General features: G+C 43.6%; 3 protein-coding genes across 7 annotated transcripts; 1 reads left to right on the top strand and 2 right to left on the bottom strand.

The window, feature by feature from the left end:
* Positions 1–4,263: 4,263 nt before the first annotated feature.
* hgh1 (HGH1 homolog (S. cerevisiae)) lies at positions 4,264–8,978 on the bottom strand. 2 transcript variants are annotated; one of them, XM_068722305.1, is made up of 10 exons: positions 8,854–8,978; positions 8,177–8,325; positions 7,782–7,920; positions 7,455–7,592; positions 7,195–7,346; positions 6,572–6,672; positions 6,221–6,319; positions 5,681–5,772; positions 5,423–5,545; positions 4,264–5,288 (listed from the first exon to the last, which is right to left on the bottom strand). In XM_068722305.1, the coding sequence occupies exons 2-10, from the start codon at positions 8,284–8,286 to the stop codon at positions 5,061–5,063; spliced, it is 1,182 nt and encodes a 393-aa protein (XP_068578406.1). In that variant the 5' UTR covers positions 8,287–8,325; positions 8,854–8,978; the 3' UTR covers positions 4,264–5,060. The 2 variants fall into 2 exon arrangements, with proteins under 2 accessions (XP_068578406.1, XP_068578405.1); XM_068722304.1 differs by having other exon boundaries at positions 8,177–8,301.
* Positions 8,979–10,500: 1,522 nt separating this feature from the next.
* Positions 10,501–15,455, bottom strand: zgc:153675 (uncharacterized protein LOC768179 homolog). Its single transcript, XM_068722280.1, has 3 exons — positions 15,120–15,455; positions 13,011–13,098; positions 10,501–11,945 (listed from the first exon to the last, which is right to left on the bottom strand). Exons 1-3 carry the CDS (start codon positions 15,126–15,128, stop codon positions 11,659–11,661), a joined length of 384 nt encoding a protein of 127 aa, XP_068578381.1. The 5' UTR covers positions 15,129–15,455; the 3' UTR covers positions 10,501–11,658.
* A 2,344-nt stretch (positions 15,456–17,799) lies between these two features.
* Positions 17,800–26,266, top strand: rbbp5 (retinoblastoma binding protein 5). 4 transcript variants are annotated; one of them, XM_068722183.1, is made up of 15 exons: positions 17,800–17,928; positions 19,022–19,110; positions 19,456–19,481; positions 19,659–19,831; positions 19,936–20,076; positions 20,203–20,365; positions 20,465–20,574; positions 21,025–21,144; positions 21,391–21,544; positions 21,684–21,755; positions 21,866–21,983; positions 22,392–22,461; positions 22,609–22,844; positions 23,187–23,264; positions 25,873–26,266. In XM_068722183.1, exons 2-15 carry the CDS (start codon positions 19,086–19,088, stop codon positions 25,923–25,925), a joined length of 1,539 nt encoding a protein of 512 aa, XP_068578284.1. In that variant the 5' UTR covers positions 17,800–17,928; positions 19,022–19,085; the 3' UTR covers positions 25,926–26,266. The 4 variants fall into 4 exon arrangements, with proteins under 4 accessions (XP_068578284.1, XP_068578282.1, XP_068578285.1 ...); XM_068722181.1 differs by having other exon boundaries at positions 23,187–23,432; XM_068722184.1 differs by lacking the exon at positions 19,022–19,110.
* The last annotated feature ends 1,446 nt before the right edge of the window (positions 26,267–27,712 follow it).

Below are 27,712 nucleotides of genomic sequence, written 5' to 3'. Positions count from 1 at the left end.
TGCTCTACTGAACTGACAGCTTTTAACACACACACACACACACACACACACACACACACACACACACACACACACACACAGGAGCTCAATTCAACTAGAGAGAAAGGGGGAGTGGATATCCTTTCAGCAGCGTGGTGAATGTTTCACTGGACTGATAATCCTCTCAAGGTACACACACGTACACACACGTACACACACACACACACACACACACACACACGTACACACACACACACACAGATTCCTTTGGCTGTGTGTGATCAGCTTGGACTGACAGAGCAGCAGGGCGACAGACTCAGGAGAAGCTGTTGGATTGATATGAACAGAGTTCTCCTGTATCACTCTGAGGAGGACCTCAGAAGAAATGATGACTCGTTGGTTTTAAAGTCAACGTTTTGTACTAAGTAAAGTACTTTTTGCTTCTAAAAACATCTCATTCATGTGTCCAAGTCATGTGACTTCAGTCCACAGCTCTGGCATCAAGATAAGACTTTTATTGGTGAGGTGGTTAGTAGTAGCAGAGTCAGCATGTCTCGTGTATGTAAAGATGGTCTATTCACGATTACAATATGATCAGGTAAAGATCCTTTGTGTTTGACTTTGTTAATTAATATAGATATCAAGAGATAGAGAGATAGGTCTATATAGAACTATGTATATGTACTACTGTAAGTACAAAAACACCAAAGTTACTACAAAGTGCTGAAACCACAATAATCACAAATTCAATAAAAATGGACATTTGAGGGATTCTGGTGTAAAGCGTCTTGTGTCTGCAGCAGCAGTAGTGGAATGTAACTAAGTACATTTACTTAAGTACTTCATTTTGAGGCGCTTGTACTTCACTTGAGTACGTTACTTTATACTGTACTTTTTACTCCACTACATGTATTTTAAAGCTTTACTTTATAGATTGTAATTATTATGAAATCAACTAATAAATTCATATATATTATTATGATTAAGCAACAAAGTAGTGTATAAAGTAGTTGACATTAGCCAGTAATATCATTATTCTGAAATAGGCCATCCTGCATAATGAGTACTTTTAGGTACATTTTGATGCTCATACTTTTGTATTTCTACTTAAGATCTAGTATTTATACACTGTGGTATTGATACCTGTACTTTAAGATCTGAGTACTTCTTCCACCGCTGCTCGAGTTCAAGTCATGTACTTTGTATTATATTGTAGTACCATAGGAATAAAAATATATAATTAAAGATACTAAATACAAAACAAACAAACAGCATACATACTTTGAAAGTGCCAAAACTAATAAATCACACATTTGGTAAATTCAACAAATAAAGACAAATGTGTCTCTTGAGACATTTGAGGGATTAAAACGCTTCCAGCAGAGTTAGCAGCATGTAAATGAAGTTACTGCAGCAAACCAAAAGACAGCGGTGCCGTCAGTAGTGACGGATGCAATCAATGATGAAATCATAAAAAACAAAGTTTAAACATTTGCACGATATCTCACGCGCTTAACACACGCTTTGCATGTGACAGCTTATCACAAAGGAACAGTAGTACTACGGCAAATGTACTCAGTGTGATACTGTGTACTGTGGTGAAAGTGTGCGAGATGTACAGCACAATAAGAACACATCCGTTAGTGTGCGGGACACGTCACACACGTACTGCAGGCTGTCTGTGTGTGTGTGTGTGTGTGTCTGTGTGTCTGTCTCTCTGTGTGTGTGTGTGTCTGTGTGTCTGTCTCTCTGTGTGTGTGTGTGTCTGTCTCTCTGTGTGTCTGTGTGTGTGTCTGTGTGTGTGTGTGTGTGTGTGTCTGTGTGTGTGTCTGTCTCTCTGTGTGTGTCTGTGTGTGTGTCTGTCTCTCTGTGTGTGTCTGTGTGTGTGTCTGTCTCTCTGTGTGTGTCTGTGTGTGTGTGTCTGTCTCTCTGTGTGTGTCTGTCTGTCTGTCTGTCTGTCTGTCTGTCTGTGTGTGTGCGTGCTGAGGATACACACCAGGAAGTGAAACCGGAAACCTCAGCATCCGATTGGCTGGCCGGGACACACAGACCCGCCCAGTTACTCAAAAGAGCGGTGACGTCGAGCCCGTCCGCTCTACACAGGCCTCCTTTCTTTTCCTGCCTGTCTTCACCCTCCAATGAACAAAAAAATGCAGCAGTGTGTTCGGTCTCAACATGTACTCCGATTCAGGAGCGTCGACTAAAAACTAAAAACCTGTGTGTGTTTTGTTGGAGAAGTGACACAAAGCAGCCGATGAATAGAAAGACAACGTTACAACTCATGAGTAAAGTCTGTTCTCTCTTTCTCTGCACAGATGGTTGCATTCAAAAAGGAAGGATAACTTCCTACTGAGGTTAATGACTCAACTTTGGAGAAATTCAAATGACATCTAGCGGCACGGAGCGAACGGCTCATCGCAACTTCAGTGAGACGTGAGACGAGTTCCCCCGGACTGGTTTGAATCTGACCTTGTGTGTCGAGGTGGAAAAAGTCACGGAGACGCTGATAAAGAAACACCTGATCAGCACACACACACACACACACACACACACACACACACACACACACACACACACACACACACACACACACACACACATACAAAGACACACACACACACACACAAGGCCTCTATTTGAAATAACAGTATTATCTCCTTGCTACGCTAATGCTAATCTGTCCCTGTGAGGACCCTTATCGTCATAAAGTGACCTTTTCTTTAGCTCCCTAAACTGAACATGAACCTGTTTCTGACTTCAAGCCTAAAAGCAGGACTGAATCATTAGACAAGTGAGGACTGGACAAAATGTCCTCCCCTTTTCAAATTGTCCTCGCTACTCAAACTTTCCCCAAAACTGTCAGTGTTTTCTGCAACTGTCCAAAAAAAAGGTCTCAACTTAAAAAAAAAAAAAAAAAAAAAAAAAAAAAGTTTACAATGAATTCCTCACTTTTTAACAATGTCTGATGTTTTGAAAACTGTTCTCACTTTCTCAAAAAAGTTGTATTTTTTTTAAATCCTCATTTACCCATTTTTTCATCGTTACCTTTAAAAACAGTAACTTTCTTAAAAGTTTCCTCACTTTGAATTTTTGAAAAGTAAAGAGCTTTTTTTGCAAACTGGTCCTCACAAGGACCGAAAACCAAAGGACACACACACACACACACACACACACACACACACACACGGCTGAGTTTTAGTTCCTGGTTTTATCTCCAGCGTCTCGATGTATAAAGGTTCATGTTTACTGCAGTCATCTCTCTGCTCGCATGAAGACGTTTCCATCTGAAATAATCTGAATTCTGACTCAAAACCACAAAAGCTAACAGAGATCTCAACAAACAAAATACAAACTTCATTTGCACTGAAGTTCAAATGATTTGACTTTAAGCTTTCTGTCTTAATACGGAGTCACATTGATGCTACAATCCTTCTTACAGTTCGGTCTTGTTTATATTTTAACTTCCCCAGAGAGGAGAGTCAGTTCCTGCTGGTTTCAGGTCAGAGTGGAGAAACGACTCCGACGCCCCCCGCTGGTCAACCAGCGTCACTCAACAACTGTTCTCGTTTGGTGAAAATCTGACCAGAAGTCAGTGAAAGGCTTTTTATATATTTCATATTGAAGACTTGAAGCTTCACTTTAAAAGGAAATTAAGAAAACAGAAGAAAAATGAATTTAGAAAAAGACAAATTTAACTCAAATATTTTCAGGTGACAATAAATGATAGCTGTTAGGATTGTTATTGAATGGGTTAACCAGAAAATTGTGGGTAAATTCATGGATTTGTGATACATTAAAGGTGCTCAATGCGAAACACTCAGAGCAAAGCTAGTGCATATAGTATGGAGAACCTTTAAACGAAGCCCAGTTGGTTCTGTTTCTGTCCCAGTTCCTGATGCTGCGTTCGTATTTAGAAAGGGACGCATCTTATGTCGTCTTTGTTTGAATTCCAATTTACTTTTTGTTGCGTCAGTCTGAGGCGGAGGAGGTGAGACAGGTCCTGTGGCTGTCTGTGGTTCTCTACAAGTCTCCGGAGTCTGAGCTCACCTGCTGTCTGCTGCTCTCCACCGATACAATCTACTTCCTGTTGGAAGACTCCGCCTCCACACTCTGATATATATATATATATATATATATATATATATATATATATATATATATATATATATATATATATATATATATATATATATATATATATATAGAGTCAATTATTAATTGTCCTTATGACACCAGAATATATGGAGACATTATGTTACTGTTTTAGTCTTTCCTTTAAATCCTAAAATAGATCACGGTCATTCCAAATCTCACGCTGTGCAGCCAAATTCATTTTAAACTCAGTTTAAAAATTTAAATTTCTATTTGAGGGAAAGTTCATCACTCAGTGTTAACGTGGCATAGTTTCAATGAAGAGCTGGATACGCAAAACACACAGTATTGTGATTCTGTCAGACAAGAATCAGACCTTCAAGCCCACTGAGAGTGAATTGAGAGTGACGAGTGATGAGGAGTGAACAGCCAGAGAGTGAGATCTCAGAACGCTCCTCATGACGTAGCGACGCCCATTTTACATCGTCTCGTATCTGAATCACTTTCATAATCATGCCGTCATTCGTTTTCGTAACAAGAGTTCAGCCTTTTCAGATCCACTGTAATACATTTGTCATTCATCATTTTTAATTAAAATCATAATATAATCAGGAAGCGCTGTGAATGAGTCAGTTTTAAGTTGTTGAAATGGATCTGATGTCAGATGCATCTCTACATTATTTCCCCTCGTGGTGTTGGACACAGGAGGTCAACAACAACAACAACAACAACAACAACAACAACCACCTTGAACAGGAGTAAACGTCAGTAGATGAAGATGATGAAACTGATGATGAAGCACACAGACGCAGCCTGTGAGACTCAGAAAACTCATCTTTTCAAGTCATTACTTACTTCTACTTTTCCAACCCCTGCAGTGATGTCACTTCCTGTGTGGACCAGCTGACAAACGTCCCCCGTCGCATCTGAATAATGAACGCTTAAATGTCCCAACGACAAACAGCCATCGCGTTAACAGAAGCAGGACTTTACCGGATCAGTCCACTCTCCTGTCCTTTGTCTGTCCCCTCTTCGTCACTCTTCTTCTTCTTCTTCCTCCTCTCCTCCTCCCCCTCTTCCTCCTGTCTCTCCTGCTCCTTCGCCAGCTCCACCTGTTCTTTGGCGTCGGCCTCCTTCAGTTTCACCTCCACGTCCTCAGGAATGTCCACATCCATCAGGTTCTCCATCCCCCGCTCCGGCTCGTCTCCTATCAGCACCTGGAGAGGAGACGGAGGACGGACATGTGCCAGTTTATTAGGTACACCCAGTACCGATCGTTTCTGTTAGCCACTGTCTGGGTGCTCAGCCGTCACAATAACGGTAATAATAAGATGAATGAGATCTTTCCTACCTGCACCAGTTTCTCACAGGCCGCTGTGACGTGGACGTCCTTCTCCCAGCGGTGGAACTCTCTCATGATCGGATAAACGCTCTTGTCTTTCAACGTGTCCCGGCCGGCTCTGGTCGCTGTCAGCTGCAAAAAAAACAACAACAAACGAGCAAAGTGTTCATGATGAAAACATGAGACTAAATGCGTGTGTGTGTGTGTGTGTGTGTGTGTGTGTGTGTGTGTGTGTGTGTGTGTGTGTGTGTTGTTGGTGCGTCGTACCAGTAAAAGCGTCTCCAGCAGCATCTTTCTGATGTCGGGGTCGTCTTCTCTCTTCTTGTCCTCGGGGAGGTACTGCAGGTCCACAGGTAGACCTGAACACCACGTCAACCTCTGTTAGACCCACAGCCAGCGTGTCCCAATACTACACTCCCCTGCACACTCAGCCCCAAGCCCATTGGTTCCTACTAAACACATAAACCAGTCAAATATATACGTGTATCCAGCTGGTCACTGCGGTTTTTAAAATCATACTTTCACAGGAAGAAATGGTGCATTTGCTGGGGACTATTTTCAGCGGCGGATGAATTCAGAAGGACGGTGTGTGTGTGTGTGTGTGTGTGTGTGTGTGTGTGTGTGTGTGTGTTCATGGTGATGAAGGAACATGTCACCCAGACTCATTGATGTGTTTTTAATAGTTTCTCCACAACAATGGAGCTCTGAGACCCAGAGGAGGAACGTTCGTCAGGGTTCGATGCGAAGACAACACTTGATCGCCGACAACAATACGACGCACTGAAGAGTTGACTAGTAGAACCTCACCTTCGTTCTCTTCCTCCGTCAGCTCCTCCGGACCGGCCAGCGGCAGCAGCAGGAAGGGCAGGATGTCCACGGCGTCGCTGAGCAACCACTCGTGGTGCGCTGCACAGACGGAGGAGAGGGTTGGGATCAGATGAGCGGCGGTAACGTTGGACTACGGCGTCAGTGAGGACAGAGACGTAGAATCTCTCACATGGTTTCTTCTTTTGCTGTAAATGAATACTATTTCAGGGTTCAGTAAAAGGCTTTAAAAGGCTGTCAAATTAAAGTAAATCAAAGTTGGACAACTTTAGATCACATCTTGAAGAGACACATTCATGCATCGTATCGTGACGAGGTCTCTGTGCGTCTCACCGTGGTCAAAGCAACAGTTGCGCAGCGTCCCTATGACTCCGCCCCTCCTCACCACCGACGCCTGGTACTGAGTGAAGGGAAGCAACCTCTGGATTACACACCTGCAACACACACACACACACACACACACACACACACACACACACACACACACACACACACACAGAGATAGTTACAACATGCTGCCGCAGCTGCACCCAAATGATGTCAATACTCCCTTGAACCGAATATTACCACTGATTCAGACTAATACACTCCGACTAAAGCGGCAGCTTCAGTCCTCCAGACGGTGTCCACGCATGATGCGTTCAGGCACATTATTTAGTGTGGGTCAACAAATAATCACTGCAGTTACCGACGTACAAATGTGAAGAGGAAGAATATTAGACTTAAAGCAGGAAATATGTTATCTTTGGTAGTGAGTAGAGTGTCGCTGATGTGTTTATAACTTTGGTCAATCTCCTCTTTCTTAAATTCTTACTGGCTCTGTATAGAGAATAAAATGCCCACTTTTTACACATCTGGCAAAAATATCCGTTTTGGAAAAAGTCCCAAAACTGGGCGACGCAGACCTCCCCTCTGTCTAAACATCAGTTCTCTCGTCCCGCAGTGCTTTCGGTCACCTGTCCTTGTCCATCAGGTAGTTTCTGGCCTCGGGCAGCTGCGTCAGGTTGGACAGCAGCGGACCCAGATAGTGGAACTTTGCCTTCTTGTTGTAGTCCTCGGTGCAGAAGATGTCCACCAGCTGAGCCAGACCCACGACCTCCTGGAAGACCTGAAACCGAGAGGAAACACATCTTGTTCTGATGAGCCGAGAGGCTTCGCGGACCTGTGCGGCATCGGCGGCTCAGTGAAATATGGCGGAGTCGAGCCCGGGTCCCACCTTGAACGCGGTCTTGCAGGTCTTGGTATGGCGGGTCAGGTTGGACAGGATGGTGCAGATCTGATCAGAGAACAGGTACTCCGGATCCAGAAGCTTCTTCAACAACACTGGAAGAACTTTGACATCTGTCACCAAAACCTGGACCAGACACAACCAAGAACAGCTGTTAGTCTTCAACGAGGGTTTAGACACTGAATCCACAACAGCTTTGTTTTGTTTATCAAATGTCCGTCATCACCACAGCCTCTCTGGGGGACGGTGGAGGAAATAAATCATCGTCGGCTGTAAATTAAGACGGGATTCTGCCGATCAATCGGGACTGGTCACCTGGTGCAGGGTGGCGTCAGCTGACAGGTTGATGAGGGTGTAGTAACAGTCCTTCACGATAGCAATAGAGGGGTCAGACGTCAGAGCAAACACAGCGACCACCAGGTCAGGATTAGAGCGGAGGAAGTGGCAGCCGTCCCTGAAAACAAACACACGACACGAGAAAGAGGTTCTTTATTTTATGTAGTCCGGGTATATGTGCTTTAAAATCGATCATTTGATGGCCGTACAGAAACCAGAGTGATGGGTAGAGCTGGGCGATGTGGAGAACATCAAACATCAGGATATTTCTGTTACTAAACACCTCGACAGTGAGGGTTTGACTATTGGTGCTTTTACATTTACACAATTACGTAACGATCAGTAATGTAGACATGATGACATCGTCGTCGTACCTGTGTCCCGACAGACCCAGGATGTATTCTGTGGTGTGACCTTTGACATCGGGCCGAGTGTCGGGGCTCAGGAAGGAGAGCAGCTCTGCAGCCTTAGATTCACTCAGCATCTTCTACCGGAGAGTCTGATCAACACAAGCAGCCTTCAGCTGGGACAGCAGAACAGTAAACTACTGATGTGTACACACACACACACACACACACACACACACACACACACACACACACACATATACACTACGAGCCTCGCTGACTCATCAGAAATCAGTAAAACAAAACTCCACATGTATTTTTGTTACTAACATACATTTTTTCCATCATTGTTGCTGACTGCTGTTATAAAATAGATAATAAAAAAGGAGACATTGTGAGTGATGGGTTTATTTGTTGTATTGTTTACTGTTGACACAGTGATATTAACGGGGACGATAAAGTATGTCATCCGTCTTAAAACATAATACATGGTTATTAGGCCTAACGCTACGTCCAGCCTGTTGTCTACTTCAGTCAGTACGTACATGTTGCCATGTTGGATACATCATGGAATTACTCAGAGAATTAGTCAAAAGTGTCCACGAAATGAAGATTTGACAGTCTGTGCTGAACTCTTGGACGCTGAATGACATTTAAGTGTCTGTTTTTCAAAATAACACCCCCCTGTTATAAAACTATCTTACCTTTAACGAGTTATAAGACGTATCCACTTTTCATTTCACTGTTTCGCCTCTTTTATACTTCTCTCCCGACATTAAACAACACGCGTACAGGATACATGTGGAGCCCACAGAGAAAATACCGCCTACTTCCGCGGTTGTTGTCTTCTTCGTCGTCTTATTTCCCGGCAGGTTGAACAGCGCTGAGTGGACGCCACTGCCCCCTAGTGGGCGCCACGTGCGGTGGCCTCCGGGTTGACGCGCACAGCTGGATCTGGTTAAAGCTGGATAACGTCCCAAAATTGACTCATGGACATTTTGTACCATCAGAATGAAACGAAAACAAACTGTGAAACTATATTACTTTAATTTTCAAAGTGAGGAAAGTTTCCATTGTTTTCTTTTATACAGCTTTATATATTTTATACCAGTTCACATCTCTGTAAATTCTCTCTCTCTATTACAGTTAGATTTTGTTATTACTGTACACCTGGTTACCACAAATATGTATTATTTTATTTCATATTCTGTATACTTATACTTTATCCCTATGTTATATTTCTGTACTACTTTATGTCTTAAATACAAATTTTTACATGAATGTTCAACTATTCCCAAAAGTTGATTTGATATTTAAGAAACATTGTTAAGGGCTTGCCGATCACTCTTTTATCTCTGTGTGTGTGTGTGTGTGTGTGTGTGTGTGTGTGTGTGTGTGTGCGTGTGTGTGTTTAGTAGATTACTTGATTCAAAGTGTTTTATATTGGTACATGTATCTGTTGCGCAGCCTCAGTATTTTTATAATTGTGTGCTGCTCAGTTGCTCAATAAAACTGTGCTTCAGTTGACCGGAGAATTGCTGCAACCAGCAATCACCGCTTGGCATTTCTCTCACACCCTTTAAAATAATCATCCGTCAGGGGTCAAAAGAAGCACAGCCGACTGAAACGTACCTGGAAGATGAACACAAATATGCAGCATTTTAAATATCGTCAGGTAAATTAGAACATTAATAGCGTCAATAACCGGCTGCAGCTTCGTCTTCACCGTACACACTTGAGGTGAATCTTCTCATCGGAGCCTCGACCACAACGTAAATATGCACCAAAAATGTTTTAGTATTCCTTTAAAATAAGGTGACTGTGCTGCTTCTGTAAAAAGGAAAAACAATTATGGCATAATTCATTATTTAAGGAACCTTGAGGTATTATTTCTTCTGTTTTACCAGTAGTAGTAGTAGTAGTAGTAGTACACCATGGAGTGATATCTTTAGAAGTCATGTTTCTATCGTTCACTCAGACGACACTAAACTTTCTTGGCCCATTTGTTCTCTTCTTCTTCTTCTTCTGGTCGACAGTTGGTGACAGTAACTTACAAAGCACAGAAATCTCAAAGGCAGAGAAGAAGACGACGACACGCCGGTAAACAGATGTGGACAATGCTGAATTTAACTCCCCATAATAAAATGTATTTTAGACTTTAAGGATGCCCATGTTTGCATTTTGGTGAGAAACACTGCATTCAGAGCGCCAGCAAAGAAGCTCGTATACCTGGATGATGTAAACTCTGCTGGATTTAAAATAAGACACTAAAATCATATTTGCAACTCCATGCATTTGTTCCAACTTCACATAACTTTTGTTTGATTACCAGAAAACTTCACACGGACGTCTTTAAACTTCAAAACTACTTTATTGATATATTTGGGGGGGGAAACAAAAACACAAACACAAACAAGACAATTCACATAGTTTAGTCCCACCAGCAACAGCTCCCATTCAGTCCAAAAGTTGCATTGAAATGCTGATATTGCATATAAACGTTCACGAGCGTCGCCTGCACAGCGGCCGCCTTCTGATTAAAGGTACAGCTCAACCTCCACTGAGCAGGTCAGACACCGCCGGGAACTTCTCCTCTCAAAACAACCGTCCATGAACCAAATGCTGCTCAATGGTTCTTTAAATCTTTAGAGAACAAAAAGTAAACATTTATATATATATATATATATATATATATATATATATAAAAAAAAAAAAAAAAAAAAAAAGGTCCAGCACGGCATTTTGACGTTTCACACATACCGAAAACAAAACATTTGAACAATAATAATAATAACAACAACAACAACAACAACAACAACAACAACAACATCATCATAGCTGTGGAAAAAGACCTGAGCCCAGTATTTGCGATTGTGTCTCCAGACATCTCAGAAGTGTTCCGACGTGCAGATCTGAGGCTGCTGGCTGAAAGGAAGGTCATCCGAAGGTCTAAAGTGGGTCAGTAGACTGAACAATGCTGCTGATCCCTCCGTTCAAAAAAAAACCAAAAAAAAAAAAAAAAACGCTGAAACATTTGTATTTTATTCTCAACACACATCTCAAAAGTACTTTGATACCTTGGAGTTAAAAACGGCACTTTTAAATTCTGAAACGCGTCACTGAATATGTGTAGGTTTGGAAAAAGACTGAAGAGAAGAAAAAAGGAGGAGAGCCTCACTCTGTAAACGGAGAGAAATATTCATCCCGGTTCATATGACCCCCCCGCCTGGAGCCGGATGTTCGACTTCCAGACGCAGAAATCCTGCCCCAAGTCACATGACCACGCATTAGTGAAGCGTTTCGGCGACTCGGCATTCATGATATCATAGCATTGCTGAATCTTTCGGTTGCTGAGCGTAGTGTATATGCATTTAAAAGTCTGGATCTCTGAATGGTGACAAGACCGGGAATAGGCATCAGAAGGCACTGTGGAGTTTGATTGGCAGACAGAGATCAGCTGGCAGCCTCTGCTTGTTGGTCCATCATCATCATCATCTTCATCCTCCTCCTCACTCGGCCTTGTCTTTCCTCTTGGAAGTGAACGAGACTTTGCTGGCGACCGTCGAGCCCACCGAGGAGACGCCGCCGGCCACGGCCGCCACCCCGCCCTTCACCAGCCCCACCCCCATGGAGGGCACCGTGGTCACGGCCGACTTGGTGATCTCCAGGCTCTTGCCGCCCACCCAGGCCACCCCGCCCACCGCCGCGCCCACGACTCCCTTGGTGACGTTGAAGAGGCCGCCGGTCACCCGCCACATCACGCCGGGAGGCGCCGCCACGTGGTCCTTACCGGGATCTGTGAACCAAAAATCACAAACATACGCGAAGCGTCAATATCCAGTTTTCTACGACCAACTATTCATGGAGAAACATGTTTTTCCAAGGGGATACGGTGGGGAGGGAAATAATGAACCTAAAAATAAAACTATGCCGTTGAGTCCCTGGACTACAAGGAGCTCTTCATTTGGTGTTGATTTAGCCGGTCCCTGTGGACAAAAGCAGTAGTGTTTCTGAGCACCAGACTCCCTGAAGAAAACCTCTCATTTTACAGCAGCAGAGGTCTGACAAGGAGCCCCACTCAGTCCTGGTTCAGGTTCTCCTGGGCCTCCCTTCCCTCCAGTGGGGGGGGAGGCCCAGGTCTCCAGCAGCGTGGTGTCGGTTCCCAGAGAGGAGAAGCTCTGCTCCTCACCGAAGGAGACCCTGCTGTCTCGCGGATTAAGTGCTTTGTGCTAACATGCTAATACCAAAAACGCTAACGTTTAGCAGGTGTAATGCTCCGTTTTCCCTGCTCACCATCCTAGTTTAGCGTGTTAGCGTGCTAACATTTGCTAACTAATTAGCACTAAAAACCACAAAGTACAGAAGAGGCTGCTGGGAAATGTCTGTAGTTCTGCAGCTATTTGGACATAAACAAAAAGTAATGGACATTAAATACTACTCATCCTCTGGGAACCATGAATGCACCACATTTCCCAACAATCCATGTAATACTGGCTGAGATATTTCAGTCTGGAACGGATGATTTTTTTTTTTTTTTTATTGGCGCTACAACATCTCCTTCTTAACAAGCCCTCTACTGTTTTGATCTCTCCATTTCACCTGGAGGCTAAACTGTCATCAGAAGACACCGACAACAGAACAACGCTAACATCAGTGGTGTTTACCCAGAGCAGCAGCAGACTAAACTGGTGCAAAGTGTCTCAGCGACACAAATAGCAGCTGTTACACAAACAGACTAACTCCCCTGGCAAAAGCAACACTTTCTGAAATAGCAGCAGCAACACGCGAGCACGGATTGCACCATATTCCCTCGCTGGCGTTTCAGCGTTTAGCCACGCCCCCTCGGGAGCTCGCCGCTTACCCTCTGTGGGCTCGCCGTCGACGGGTTCGGCTTCGTCCGGGGCCATGCTGGTCCCAGGCTGAGGCTCCACGATAACGTTGTTCACGTTCTGCAAAACACGGGGGAAAAAAAACAACACACAGACTCTTTACTCTGAGTACGACAACTTTCACAGTACTTCTCTACTCTGAATACTTCTGCTGGAGTATCAAACCTTAACCCTTACATATGTGACAAATACTTTAAATTTTGCAGAAAATGTTCATCTTCATAATCTTGTTGACTTCTTCTTTGATCAGATATTTCCTGATTTCAATCACACTTTTGTAAATTTAAGAATTCATTTAGACATCTAAAAAGGGGATCTACAATAAGTTTGTTGAATAACCCCGATGATGTCAGAGTGATGTCATCAGGGTAGTCTCAGTTTAAACTCAAGAGAAAAGTGGTAAACTGGTAAACCGGAGGTGTGGAGTTTGGAAGACGTTGGGTGTTTTTAGCGAGAGGAAGGGTCCAGTGAAAGATGTTGTCCAGCTGCATTATGGGAAATGTAGGATCCAGTGTTTTTGTAGCTAAACTCATTAGTAGCATCACGCTGACAATCTGTAGTAGGGACGTCACAAGAAAACCAAAATGAAAAAAGTCTTTATTGAAATCTGCAGGAGGAGAGCTAGTGAACGTTAGCCGTTAGCCGTTAGCCGCCAGTGAGCAGCAAAGTCCTGCTTGGCTAAAAGAAAAAAAGGAGCTAACAAGCTAACGTACAGAGGTTGCATTGAGGTACATTATGCTGCGTTCAAGCTCTATTCAGTAAAAATGAGCATTGGGCAAAAACAAGTTTAATTGTTTTTGAATGTTAACTTGGATGTGTTCAAATGTGATATTGTAAAAGGAATGCGTGTTGAAATAGAAGAGATTTATAGCTTTGTGGAATCGAATTGAGTAACAAGAATCATGGAATTTCACTGGTATTTGTTTTGACATCTACATTTCTGGCACGATGACATCACTGAAGCTACAGTATTAGCATTAAACGTGTACTAAAACATGTAAGAGCACATGATGATGGCTTACTGGAGGCCACTCTACTAAACGTTTGTACAGTCTGAATATAAACACTGTATGTATTTAATCCAGTCCTAAACATAAACTACAGACTAAACCTCACACTGGTGTTTGTGCTCTCGTCACCAGAGTCTCACAGGAATCCATCGACACTGAATTGATGTTGTGTACATTTCAACTGCAGGACAGATAAAGAAAACCTGTCCACGCAGCTGGACTCATACTTAAACATCTGACACACTTATCACACCATAAATATGACGACTAAACGTTTCATTTATGACCCAGGGGTGCTTAGTTCATACATTTGTGTTCATACATTTTCACCTTTTTTGCTCATGTTTCGTGTTTGGATCAATGGAATATAGTGAGATAAAGTATAATAAGTTGTTGTGCAGACAGCATCAGACCCCTCTGGCTGTGGTCTTTAACCCTTCCTCACCCGTGACCCTTCAGATGAGGCCTCCCTCTCGTTACAGGCGACACACCGCAGCTAAACTGTGACGCTATGATTAGGAAATGACACGTTAGAGGCTTCAAAATCAATGTTCATGTCACACGTTTTAAAAACGGAGACTATCTCCTTTAATATAAACCACCATGTTTGTTCTTCTTGTGACCCGCAGAAAGGGGCCTATAGATCCCATAGGTTTAGATCCAGCTCTGATAAAAAAAAGGTCGAGTATGGAAAACCAGCCCTAATGTCAGAAAACGTTTAGTTTTAGTTTAATTAAAACGAGGATCTGCTGGATGAGAGTTTGAGTCACAGTGACGCCTCGTTTTAAGAGCTGCTGGACAGATATAAGGTTCTCAGAGGAGGAGGAGGAGGAGGAGGAGGAGGAGGAGGCCACGTTTCACTGAAGGAGATCCACCTCAGACAAATAAAATCATATTCAAACTTCCACATCACCACTCGAGTCAGCCTGACGCTGAACAACTGACACAGCCATGCTGTTAAAACAACCCCCCCCCACACACACACACACACACACACACACACACACACACACACACACACACACAGTTTATGAAGCACATATTGTAACGTTAATAATGGGAAGTTCTTACCTTCACCATTGTTCCCAGTGCTTCTGCCTCGAACACACCTGGCAGAGAAACTTGAGCTTCTGTTGCAGCTTCCTAAAGCTAAACTCTGCCTTGAAACACTGCTCTTCTCTCTGCGAGTGGAACCTGCTGCTCTGACTGTTAATGCCTCCTTCTTCTTCTTCGTTCTTCTTCGTGGGTTTTTCGCGGTGTTATCGCGTTAAAAACTGAATTAAAGTGAAAATTAACCCGCTGCTCCTCTAACTTCTCCTCTCGCGCGCACACACACACGGTCAGGTTCAGGCGGAGCTACGCAGCTCTCTTTTCAGCTCTCTTTGCTGGTTCTGCCGACGTGGCGCCTTCAATAGACACACACACATATATACACACACACACACACACACACACACAAACACACACAGTCAAAGTACACACGCAACAACGCACGGAACTTCCGTTCGGCCCCTTCAAATTAAAACTCGTCTCAGCGATGAGGTGGACTACTTCAAGGTGATAAAGTGAGTATTAGACGTGGATGGTAGTATTCAGGTTAAAGTAATAATTCTACACTGTAAAAAAAAGTACTTTGTACCAATTAAAGTCATAGATTAAAAATGTAATTTAAAGGGACAGTTCACCCCTCAAATTAAAAATGCATATTTCCCCCTATTTGCTATTTATGAATCGAGATTGTTTTGGTGAGAGTTGACTAATTTTGGAGACATCAGCAGTAAACGTGTCTGCCTTCTCTCCTAACATATGTCACTCTGAGTGTGGTACTCAAAGCACCAAAATAAAACATTTGGAAGATCTCAACATTAATGCCTCTTTCCAGAAATCATTACCTGGTTATTATAAAAAAAAATATCTGCATTTCAAATTGAATCTTTATTTTAATTTGAATAAATACACAAGGCGTTAGAATCAGCCCACTCCACCAGGTTTGAAACAGAGTGCAATGAGTCCACTGTTCTGTCCGATATCACAAGCAAACACTTTCAGAGGCTTTTTGTGATTCATTCATGTTCTGGGGTCAAGAAACAACAACAAATATCTTTGTTTTGGCAAGATAAGAGTGACTTGTTTTGTAGAATACAAACGATGAAGCGATTGATACACTCTATGAGATTTAAGTTGGTTTAACTGTTGGGGACCGGAACTGTTTCAGTATTCTTTTGTTAAATCTGCTTTCTAACCAGGAAATAAGTATATATACTGTTTTCTAGCATTCCTCGATCAATGGTTGCTTTTTGCTTCCACAGTGAAATATGCCACTCTGGCTGTTTTCATTACCTCAAGCGAATTTGTTTTGGGCCATTATTGTGAAAACCGGAAGTCTCGCAGCTCTGGATCCAGCTCCGGATCCAGCTCCGGTTCAGCTCCGGATTCAGCTCCGGTTCCAGCTCCGGATCCAGCACCAGAAGCTGCCACGGGGGTTGTTTTAGTGTGTGTGTGTGTGTGTGTGTGTGTGTGTGTGTGTGTGTGTGCGTGTGTGCGTGTGTGTGTGTGTGTGTGTGTGTGTGTGTGTGTACAGCCTCTATGTGACATTAATGTTTCTGGTATATGATGGAGATGGTAAGGGAGACGTGTAAATTGGCATGTACTGCACACACCCACACACACACACACACACACACACACACACCCACACACACACACACACACACACGCACACACCCACACACACACACACACACACACACACACACACATACAGGCCTGTATAGAGTCACTTATAGACAGGGACCATAAAGTTAAAGATAGTAGAAATAGTCAAGGGTCAAGTGTTGCAGTGATGTTGGCAGCAACGTACATTCACTATGGAATAGAATAAAATAGAATGAATAGAATAAAACTGTATAGAATAGAGTATAATACAATAAAATAGAATAATAAAATAGACTTAAATTCAGTCTTAAACAAATGTAGTTATAGGAGATTAGTAGTTTACTTGAGAGAAACTGTATTTATACATTATTTAGGTCAGTCCCCCTCTTTTCAAAGGTACTGGTCCACACAGCAGTGGGTGGTGCCAGTGGTGGAAGAAGTTTTTAAACGTTTTACTTTAGTTCAAGTGGCAACACCACAGAGTAAAAATATAAATGTAAAAGTCCTGCATTTAAAATCTTAGTACAACACTATTAGCATCACAACTTACATAAAATACCCAAAGTAAAAGTACTTACGAAATGGCTCATTTCAGAAAATGTAATATTGGATTATAATTATTGATGCATTAATGTGTTCATCACTGTAATGATGTAAGTTAGAGCTAATTTTAGCTAGTTTGAATACTGCTGGGTAGCTTAAAAAATGACAAAATAAATTCAAAATAATATAAATACATTATTAAATAAAAATGGACAAAGATAAAATGAATGCGGATATACTAAATACAAGAGACATAAAATATATTTAAATGTATGTATTTTATTTCAATTTTTTTTTTTTAAAACGTTGATTCCTACCTTTATCTCACCTAATATATTTGTTAATTTATATTTTGTATCAATAACCTAAACTTGCTTGTTGACTAGTCACTGATAAACTAGCATACCATGGAAATACTCAAATAAACTACAAGTACCTACAAACTGTACACTCGTACAATACTTAGGAACATGTACTTTCTAGTACTAAGTTATATCTTAACGTCGTTTTTATTTTGTTCAGGCATATTGTAGGACGCATTGTTTGGGGTCCTCACTGGAGGCTCGGCGCCAGTCTGCCCGGTACATGAAGCAGAAGTAAATACGAGTGAAATCTAGTGAGAAATCTGTGAAATCAAGTCGTTGAGTGTTCAGTCGTCCAACAATGAATCTAGAGCTGCTCGGTAATTATAGTTACTTTGTCTTTGTTCTCAACGAACCTGACTTTTCTCACATAGGACATGCTAACATGCTAACACTGAGTACTTGTTGTGGTTAGCATTGCACGTTAGCCTAGCATGCTACCATCAACGAGTCAAATATAATAAATCAAAGTGAAATTATTCGGAGATCCACACTGCTAATATCTGTTAAACGTTGCAGATGTTCCTATTGTATGTGTATGAGTGTGTACGTAACTTTTAAACTTCTGTTAAAATAATAATAGTAGCAGACTTAGCTGCTCGGCTAACGTTAGCCTCCACACATTGTCTCTCATTGCAGCGTTATTTGAATTAATAACGGCACTACAGACCGTTACTTAACGTCGTGTTATTATTTTTATCATATTATTATTTATTACAACAAGCTCGTGCCGTTATTTTAGGTTGATGTGATAAAATCAACACACAGCTGCTTCATATGACAGCGAGTAACTGAATTACATCGAAGAAGTAACAACGCGAAATGGATTAAAGAAAAACATGGACATTACAAGTGTTCTGTTTCCATAAGAATATTGAAGTTTTAAGCCTAATGCTTGTTTTTTAAACAGTCTTGTCTGGTCCAGGTTTGACATGTCTAAAATGTTTTTGTTTTTATCTACAGCTGGTTTGTTATGATCTGGATGGAGGAAAAGCAGTGAGATCAATCTTATTTCTGAGTCAGAAGTAGAATAATACTTTTTTAACTAGTCTAGTTTTGACAAGTCCAAGGAGGTACTTAGTTACACATGTGAGCATTGATTTTATACCGAAATAAGACTGTTAGTACGATGTCTGGTACCGGTCTCTCATCTGTCAACATTGAAAGAACAGGGAGTCAACAGAGAGAATTACCATCGTTTAACTCCTCTAAGTGTTCTCATTAACCGGCCAATCTAAAGGCATCGTTAGACTTGGAGAAGACATCTCTGATTATCTGAAGGACACGCTTCAAGTCATCTTGTAAATGTGCTGCTTCACCCTATTTGTCGGGGAATTCTTTCATGTAAAAAAAAAAAAAAAAAAAAAAAAGTAAATGTTTTTTGTTTTTTTTTCCTTGTAAATGTCCACACAGTTCTTTCTTATGAATTACTGGCTCAGACTTTGGATTAAACGTCAGGATTTCTCTCACTTTACTCATGGATAATTTCCTGCTTCTTTCCGGTGAATATTCCACTTAATTGTTTAAAGTTTGTAGTTGAAGTGTTGAACGTACTCAAATCTTATTTCCTGATGTGTTTTGAAATGAACATTTGACTTTAATCTCAGATGAGTAAACGTTACCTCTGTAGAAGTGAATGAATCCTTGACTCTACTGCTGTTCCATGCACTCTGCCGCACCACACAGAACATCAGCACCATGTTAATGAGGATTGAACTAGTGGGGGGGGGGGGGGGTTGTGTTTCTGAGTCAACTGGCCCTTAAGTCCACACTGTACATCCTGTATGAATGTTGCTTCGCCTCGTTGAATGTTTCTCATCGCTGCATCTTTGATGTTTCTCTCATAGAGTCATTCGGGCAGAACTATCCAGAGGTAAGCCACCAGCTCTTAATCCAGTTATACGTTCATGTGTGAAGCTCCTCTGGACTGATGCGAACTCTCTGCCTGTGTGTGTGTGTGTGTGTGTGTGTGTGTGTGTGTGTGTGTGTGTGTGTGTGTGTGTGTGTGTGTGTGTGTGTGTGTGTGTGTGTGTGTGTGTGTGTCTTTTAGGAGGCAGATGGCACCCTGGACTGCATCAGTATGGCCCTCACCTGCACCTTCAACCGCTGGGGCACCCTGCTGGCCGTGGGCTGCAACGACGGACGCATCGTCATCTGGGACTTCCTCACGCGGGGCATCGCCAAAATCATCAGCGCACACATCCACCCGGTCTGCTCTCTATGGTGAGAGACACACACACACACACACACACACACACACACACACACACAACATTTGAATGATGAATGGTGTACATATCTGTGTATTTGTGTGTGTGTGTGTGCAGCTGGAGTCGTGACGGTCACAAGCTGGTGAGCGCCTCCACAGACAACATTGTCTCTCAGTGGGACGTCCTGACGGGAGACTGTGACCAGAGGTTCCGCTTCCCGTCACCGATCCTGAAGCTGCAGTGCCACCCCAGAGACATGTGAGTGACCCGAGAGCGCCCGTCTGTCCATCTGATGCCCGCCTATCTGATGAGGTCGACGTCGCGTGATTTGGACAGTTTAATTTAGTTAAGTTAATACACTTACAAGTGATGTTTGTGATCCAGGGACAAGGTGCTGGTGTGTCCCATGAAGTCGGCCCCGGTGCTGCTCACTCTGTCCGACTCCAAACACGTCGTCCTGCCCGTTGACGACGACTCGGACCTGAACGTGGTGGCGGCCTTCGACAGGCGGGGGGAGTACATCTACACCGGCAACGCCAAAGGAAAGGTGAGACAATACTGCATCTGCTTTAAAGGTTAAATGAAGACCAAAACGCGTGTGAATATCTCTCCGCTTCACTCACACACGTCTCCCTCTTGTCTGCAGATTCTGGTGTTGAACACAAACACTCAGGAGCTGGTGGCTTCCTTCAGAGTGACAACTGGCACCAGCAACACCACCGCCATCAAATCAATTGAATTTGCACGCAAGGGCAGGTGAGCGGCACAGCGGGAAGTCCTCCGAGTATCGAGACCCTTTATGTTTGAACATCTGGACCACACGACACACTTAACATCAGGCTGTGGTCAATATTGAGACCTGTTCACATTATAGATGTACCGTCTGTGAGCGGTGCGGACGGTTCGAGGTAGTGCGCCTTGTGGTCCAGCAGAGGGCGCTCTGAGCATTCACTGTCAGCTCGATCGAGATAAAGCGGCACCACTAGGCTCTAGTCCACATGGAGTTCTCTTTGCTCCGTGACACAGTCTAACTGATTCAGTGTTGATTGAAGCACGGATCCATATTACAGTCTGTGCACATGATCCACAGATCACTTTTAAAGCTCCAGCTTGTGACAGCACACACACACACACACACACACACACACACACACACACACACACTCACACTCTTTTTCTTGTTCACCTGTCGTGTTTTCTGCGCAGCTGCTTCCTCATAAACACAGCGGACCGGATCATCAGGGTGTACGACGGCAGGGAGATACTGACCTGTGGCCGAGACGGTGAGCCGGAGCCCATGCAGAAACTACAGGACCTGGTAAACAGGTACGTTGGCTGATGTGAGGAAACCGCAGCGGTGGAACTGCGGAGCTTTCTTGCAGTTTTGACCACAGTATGTAAGACGTGGACGTAGTCGCCATGACGTCACCCACTGGTTTGTGGACCGATGTTACGAAGTCGAGAGTTCCACCTGGTCCGAGAAAAAGATGTCAAGCTGTTGTGTTACATTCTTTTCGCGTTGCGTCCACCTTTTTCCTCTGATCTCCTCTTTCCTGTGTTTCCTGTGCTCAGGACTCCGTGGAAGCGCTGCTGTTTCTCTGGCGACGGCGAGTACATCGTGGCTGGTTCAGCCAGGCAGCACGCCCTCTACATCTGGGAGAAGAGCATCGGCAACCTGGTGAAGATCCTCCACGGAACCAGAGGAGAGCTGCTGCTGGATGTGGCTGTAAGGATGGAGCGTGTTTTAGAATGAACTTCAAACAATGACGCAGTGCTTCACGGCGACGTATTTTCAGCTGTGTTGAGACGCCGTGTTGTTTACGATCGGATCGTTCACCCAAATCTCACCTTTGACCTCTCTCCAGTGGCATCCTGTCCGTCCGATTATCGCCTCCATCTCCAGTGGAGTGGTGTCCATCTGGGCTCAGAACCAAGTGGTATGTAGACGAGAAAGGCCGGATGGACTTTGTCCCGGGTGGACGATTCTGTCTCTGACATGTTTAAAGACGGTGCGATCGACGGGCGGCTGATTCGGTTTTGTCTGCAGGAAAACTGGAGCGCTTTCGCTCCGGACTTCAAAGAGCTGGACGAGAACGTGGAGTACGAGGAGCGGGAGTCCGAGTTCGACATCGAGGACGAAGACAAGAGTGAACCCGAGCAGACAGGTAGAGGACACACGCGGGGTTTGTTTCTGGTTCACTAATTAGGGTCCACAATACTGGTTAAAAAAAAAGGAAAGAAATCGGAATACTTTCAAGTCTTTATTGGCTGCTAAGCTTCTTGGCAAAGGCCCAAGTATGAGGAGTATTTCGATGTCCCAGAATGCAATGCATAGAGGAATTTAAAGAGTTGCTCACAGCGTGAAACATTAAATGAACCCGTGGATGTGGGCGGAACAGCGAATAAAATACGAATACAATCTTTGTGAAAACGTTTTGTTTTCGTCCGGTCAAGATCCATTTTGTTGAAGTCACACTTTGGTTGATGCGTTTCCTGTTCATCTAAAACAGGAGAATGTGACATCACCGGTCTTACTGGTTCTATTGGTTCTTTAACTTGTTGTCGTGTTTCAGGTGCCGACGCTGCAGAGGATGAGGAGGTGGACGTCACCACCGTCGACCCCATAGTTGCTTTTTGCAGCAGGTGAGAAACGATCCAGATTACCGCACCAGATCTGATCCACGTCACTCTGATCTAAACCCCGAGTCATCAAAACCCTTTAGTCCTCAAGTGTCATAGCTGAAACCTGGTGCTGATTGTGTTCTCGTCTGTGGTTCTTGTGTCGCGCAGCGACGAGGAGCTGGAGGACTACAAGGCGCTGCTGTACCTGCCCATCGCCCCCGAGGTGGAGGACCCAGAGGAGAACCCCTTCGGCCCCCCGCCGGACTCCTCGGTCCAGACCGCCGCCCCGGAGGAAGCGCTGACCGGCGGCGACAAGAAGCAGCGGCAGCCTTCGTCTGAAGGAGGGCCGACCAAGAAGAAGGCTCGCACCACCACCATCGAACTGCAGGGGGTGCCCAGTGACGGTGAGAGAGCAACGCAACAGCTAACGCACACACAGGAGGTGCACTTTGTAGTCCACCTCCTGAAGTTAGCATCACACTGGCTCCCTCCACAAAAAAAGCTAATGTCTTTTTGATTATTGCAGAAAATAAGCTTCTTAAACATATTCTCCCTATTACACAGAAATATTCTTCTCTCTCTTGTTCCTTCGAGGCAGTCCTTTAAATTACCAAAATAAAATGAGAAAGTTCTCCCCCAACAAAACAAACAGCGATGTGTTGTCAATAGTATTGTACAGAATTTATCCAACATCCCGAAACAAACCCTAATCAGATTTGTGTGTATTTTTTGTCCCCCCCCCTCAGAGGTGCACCCTCTACTGGGAGTGAAGGGGGACGGCAAGTCCAAGAAGAAGACAGCCGGCCGGCCCAAAGGCTCCAAAGGTAAAGACAAAGACTTCGCCTTCAGGCCCAAACCCTACAGGGGCGAGCGGCCCTCCTTCCCCACGGAGGCCCTGGGCAGCTCTGGCCCAGGAGGAGGAGGAGGAGGAGGAGGAGGAGGAGGAGGAGGAGGAGGGATGAAGGGCAGAGCGGAGGGGGGCCTGGCCTCAGGTAAGAACACCACCGCCCATGCTGCTGCTGCTGCTGCTGCTGCTGCTGCTGCTCGGTCTGGGAGCTCTGCTCCGTCTGACTGACACCTCACCAGCCTGTCTCCCTGTACTGCTTCCACCCCCCCCCCACCCCCCAACCAACCACACAGCTCACTGACTCAGACCTGCATGATGTAAAGCCACAGTCTGGAGGCCAGAACACACAATCAGACCAGTGTTTCATGGAACAACACCTTGTCCTGTTGACTGTTTTTGTTTTTACGGGAGGAACGTTCCCGTGTTGTGTAACGAGGAAACGATGAGATACACAACGTGCTGACAGGGATCGGTGGCATGGAGCTAAAATATTGTATTCTCATAGTTTAGATTGTTTTTTGTTCTTATTAAATACTGGTTTTGATTTCATCGTCATGTTGAAGGGAAAGTAATGATGAATACATTTGTTTTCTATCGTATAATCTACAAGATAAATGCTCTGTTTTCCACTATTTCGTTTTTTTCTTCTTCTTCTTCTTCTTCTTCTTCCTGGAAGTAGACGCCCTGCAGTAGACGTTTCCATTTGTTTTTCAGTCTGAAATCTACCTTGTGTGAACCCATTATTTTGTCCAGCGTGTGTGGGCTGTGTGTTTGTGTACTGAAGGCCATTGTGTGTACTCAAACAAAGACACCAGCTCAGATACGGAGACGGATAAGACGCCCGCACTGCCGGACCTAAATTCCATCCTTGGAAGTTACGTAATGACAGCGATACGAAGCGGGCCAGCCTTTCAGCTGCAGGTGTTTCTTCTAGTTCCTTTTTCGTGCTCAAACTACAGCTTACGGTTCAGCTTTTTTTTGTCTCAGTCAGACACGCAGGACTCAAACATCAAACGAGACAAATCCAATTTGAAATGAGAGAACTAGAAACGTAATCCTCCGACGGTCTGATGAGGATCCTCAGACTGTGGCTTCATGACCCCCTGCTCACCTCAGCCGCGCTCCGACTCGTTCCTCGTCGTTTTAAAACTTCGGTGAAGTTGGGCTGTAGTTGGCGGACGGGTGTTGTGACGTGGCTGACGGTGCAAATGATGTTCCCCACCGCGGGCTAGCCGGCTCGTCTACATCCACTTCCTGCTTGGCCTTTGACCCTCCTGCTCCCGCTCCCACCTCGCTCCCCGGGCTTGTCGTGTGTGTGTGTGTGTGTGTGTGTGTGTGTGTGTGTGTGTGTGTGTGTGTGTGTGCGCGCGCGCGCGCGCATTTGTCCGGTATTGATGTCTGAACTCATGCTACATGCAGATGTGCAGTGTATGTCTGTACAGCATATGTCAAGTATAAAAGATGAATTGGTTATTATGAACAGAACTACATTATTATTAATAATTAGACCACCGCATATCAACACAACACTGTTCTGTCTCGGCTTCAGATGAACAAATACTCGTTGATCAGCCGTGTAGTCGTATCAGATGAGACGTTTACTACTCTGACGGTACGTCTTACGGTCACAACATTAAAGCTCATTTTTATCAGTGAAGCCACTTGAGAAATCTGAAGACAGCAACACAAACAAAACGAGCATGTAACGCAAATTGTTCTTAAAGGAATAGGTCCACATTTTGGAAACTTGAGACGAGAAGATTGATATGAATCTGTCACAGTTTGTGGTTTTGTTGGAGTCGTGCCGGAGGTCTCGGTGTAAAAAACAAAAACAATGGGATTCTTTTATTGGATTTTAGTTTAATGCAGAAAATGGCGTTCATGATGAGGGTCGATGCACTCGACAGAAGTAAAAAGCTAAACGAACTACAACACGGTCACATGACTTCAGTGAAGGAGGACTCAGTCGTCTCATTAATAAGACACTTAAAAGCTTCAGAATCCATTATAAAGTATTTTATTTTGTAGGACAAAACAAGACGAGGGAACCGGAAGTGCAAAAAGTCATTTCTGACTTTTCGGACACATTCCTGCTGCACGTTATATGTTGCCAGATACAAAGCCAGTCCCTGTACGATGGTACCAAACCTGGCAACGTCGCTGTGACGACAAGACTTCGTTGTTTGTCATTGATGCTAAGCTAGGCTAACCGCGTCCTGACTCCAGCTCCGTGCTGTAACACACAACCTGAACATCTCAGAGAAGAGAAGAAGTCTAGTTCCCAAAAAAGTTGAACTATTCCTTTAATATAATCTCTTCCTCTTCGCTCAGCGAAACAACACTTCCTGCGCAGATCTTTCACATTAAAAGCCTTTCCAGCAGCTTGAAACAGTTTACAGGAAGTGTCGTGTTTTACGGATAGCAGCTTAACGGCGATAGAAGTGATTCCACTCTTCTTCCAATGCTTTTTACTGGGCTTTAATTAGCTACCGGTGTCTGGCTGCTTATTTGAGATTTTTCATTTGATTACTTTCAGTTGATCTGAGGAGAATATTGTTGTAAACGGTGTCTGTGTTCCTCTGCAGGGAGTCTGGTCTCTCAGTCGTACAAGCAGCATGACATCGGGGGCATGGACTGACGATCGCTGCTGCTTTGAGAAGGAGCTCAAACAAAGAGACTCAGAGCCTGGTGTCATGACAACAGACCGTGTGATGCGCAGACCGTCTCCTCAGAGCACAGCGGCAACAGGGGAACTCCCCGGCCCGGATCACTTCACCGGAGGCGACAAGTACAGAGCGCGCGAGGCGTTCAATGTCGTCACGGTAGAAATCACGTCCTCTTTTTTCTGTAGGATCCATCGTGTATAGAACATCCTGATAGTGCGTGTGTGTGTGTGTGTGTGTGTGTGTGTGTGTGTGTGTCGTCTTTCTCGTTGTTTTTCTACGTATTAAAACATTTTGATTTATAAATAACTGTGTGGTTTCTGAGGAAGATTTAGTTTTATGAAAGCTGGGGAAAAAGATTCACGAAACATCTCGAGGCTTAAAGGTTTGAAAGGTGAAAGTCAGAGGTGAGACTTCTACAAGTACAACGAGAATGAACTTCTGAAACACGTTCAGGTGTTGCAGTTAAAACGGTCTCAAGTCTCCACCGCTGTGACTCAGAAGAGTCTGTTCAAAACCCAAATTAAATGTATTGAAGTAATAACCAAACACAATTATAATATAAATTGATGTATTACCAGGTACAACTGACGAGGTATGTAGAATTACTGCGTCAATAAATAATAATAAATAAAGTAAAATCACACTATCAACAGTCAGATTGTGTTTGGTGTCAGATCAAATCTACGTGACAAATCTTTCACTTTTTTCATATATTAAATCTGTGGGACGAATTATTAAATATATATTTGTAAATAAGACAACTATAAATCTTGAGGTACAGGAGTATTTCATTGTATGCTACTCTACTACATTACAGAGAGTAATATTGCACTTTTTACTGCACTTTACTGCGCCGTTACTTTTCAAAATTTAGATTTTACACAAAACATGTTATCAGTATAAAATGCGGTCTGTTACAGATTAAACTACAAAAAGTACATGAAGTAGATCCAAATAGCTCCACCTTGACCAACGGACTTTCTTTTTACTTGTAGTGGAGTATTTCATCCCGTTGTATTGCTACTTGTACTTGAGTAAATGAACTGAGTACTTCCTCCACCACTGTTTACTGAAGCCAGGTCTGTTGGGAAGCTGCTTCCTACCAAGATTCATACCTCCAATACAGATACAGACATCACGTGTTTTAATCCTGTTTTACATTCATTCTAATGGGAATTGTAATTTTAATATTGTTGGAAAGTTAGATCTATAACAATGATATTATATCGGCTCATCATGTGTTTTTTTTTAAGTAACTAGCAACCAAAGCTGTCAAACAAATGTAGTTGAGTAAAAAGCTACAATATTAAAAACTACAATATTTCCCTCTGAATTTAAGAGGAATGTAAGAATAAAGTACCTCAAAAACTTTGACTCGTACTTGAGAAATAAATGTACTACTTATTTAACTCCTATCAGATACTTCTACTATTTCCCCAAAAACTGGACTTTTCCTTTGCTGCTGAGGGATGTCCTCGTCTCGTTGTCATTTAAATTTAGGCATCAGTCATAAAGCACGTGACCTCCTGTACGTTTCCACTTCTGGATCCTCCAAAGTCATTTGACTCGCTGTCGAAACTAAATTAAGTTTTTGTCCCCGACCGATTTCCACTTGTCCAATCACAGCGGAGTAGGCGGGGCGTCAGTGGATAGCGGTTAAAGGGAGCGGTTCACCAACTTGTCAATCAGACGGCCAATCAAGCTGGACAGATATAACGAGAATAAAACCGGAAACAGCTAAACAATAAAAGCTGAACTA

The sequence above is a fragment of the Cebidichthys violaceus genome, unplaced genomic scaffold (genome assembly GCF_023349555.1).
Source record: "Cebidichthys violaceus isolate CVI_PGR_0920_01 unplaced genomic scaffold, fCebVio1.0.p SCAF_29, whole genome shotgun sequence".
Lineage (NCBI taxonomy): Eukaryota > Metazoa > Chordata > Actinopteri > Perciformes > Stichaeidae > Cebidichthys > Cebidichthys violaceus.
Note: the sequence above shows the minus strand (reverse complement) of the source record. Positions and strands in the feature narration are given on the sequence as shown.

Bases quoted from the DNA above. Each gene is read 5' to 3' on its own strand.
- hgh1 (XM_068722305.1), bottom strand. From the start codon at position 8,286: ATGCTGAGTGAATCTAAGGCTGCAGAGCTGCTCTCCTTCCTGAGCCCC. The intron at 5,546-5,680 runs GTACGACGCACC...TTTTTTTTGCAG, and splicing joins TGCTGGAGACGCTTTTACTG to CTGACAGCGACCAGAGCCGG. The intron at 5,289-5,422 runs GTAGGAAAGATC...TCTCCTCTCCAG, and splicing joins CCTGTGAGAAACTGGTGCAG to GTGCTGATAGGAGACGAGCC.
- zgc:153675 (XM_068722280.1), bottom strand. The intron at 11,946-13,010 runs GTAAGCGGCGAG...TTTGGTTCACAG, and splicing joins CGACGGCGAGCCCACAGAGG to ATCCCGGTAAGGACCACGTG.
- rbbp5 (XM_068722181.1), top strand. From the start codon at position 19,086: ATGGATAATTTCCTGCTTCTTTCCG. The intron at 19,832-19,935 runs GTGAGAGACACA...GTGTGTGTGCAG, and splicing joins CACCCGGTCTGCTCTCTATG to CTGGAGTCGTGACGGTCACA. The intron at 22,845-23,186 runs GTGAGAGAGCAA...CCCCCCCCTCAG, and splicing joins GCAGGGGGTGCCCAGTGACG to AGGTGCACCCTCTACTGGGA.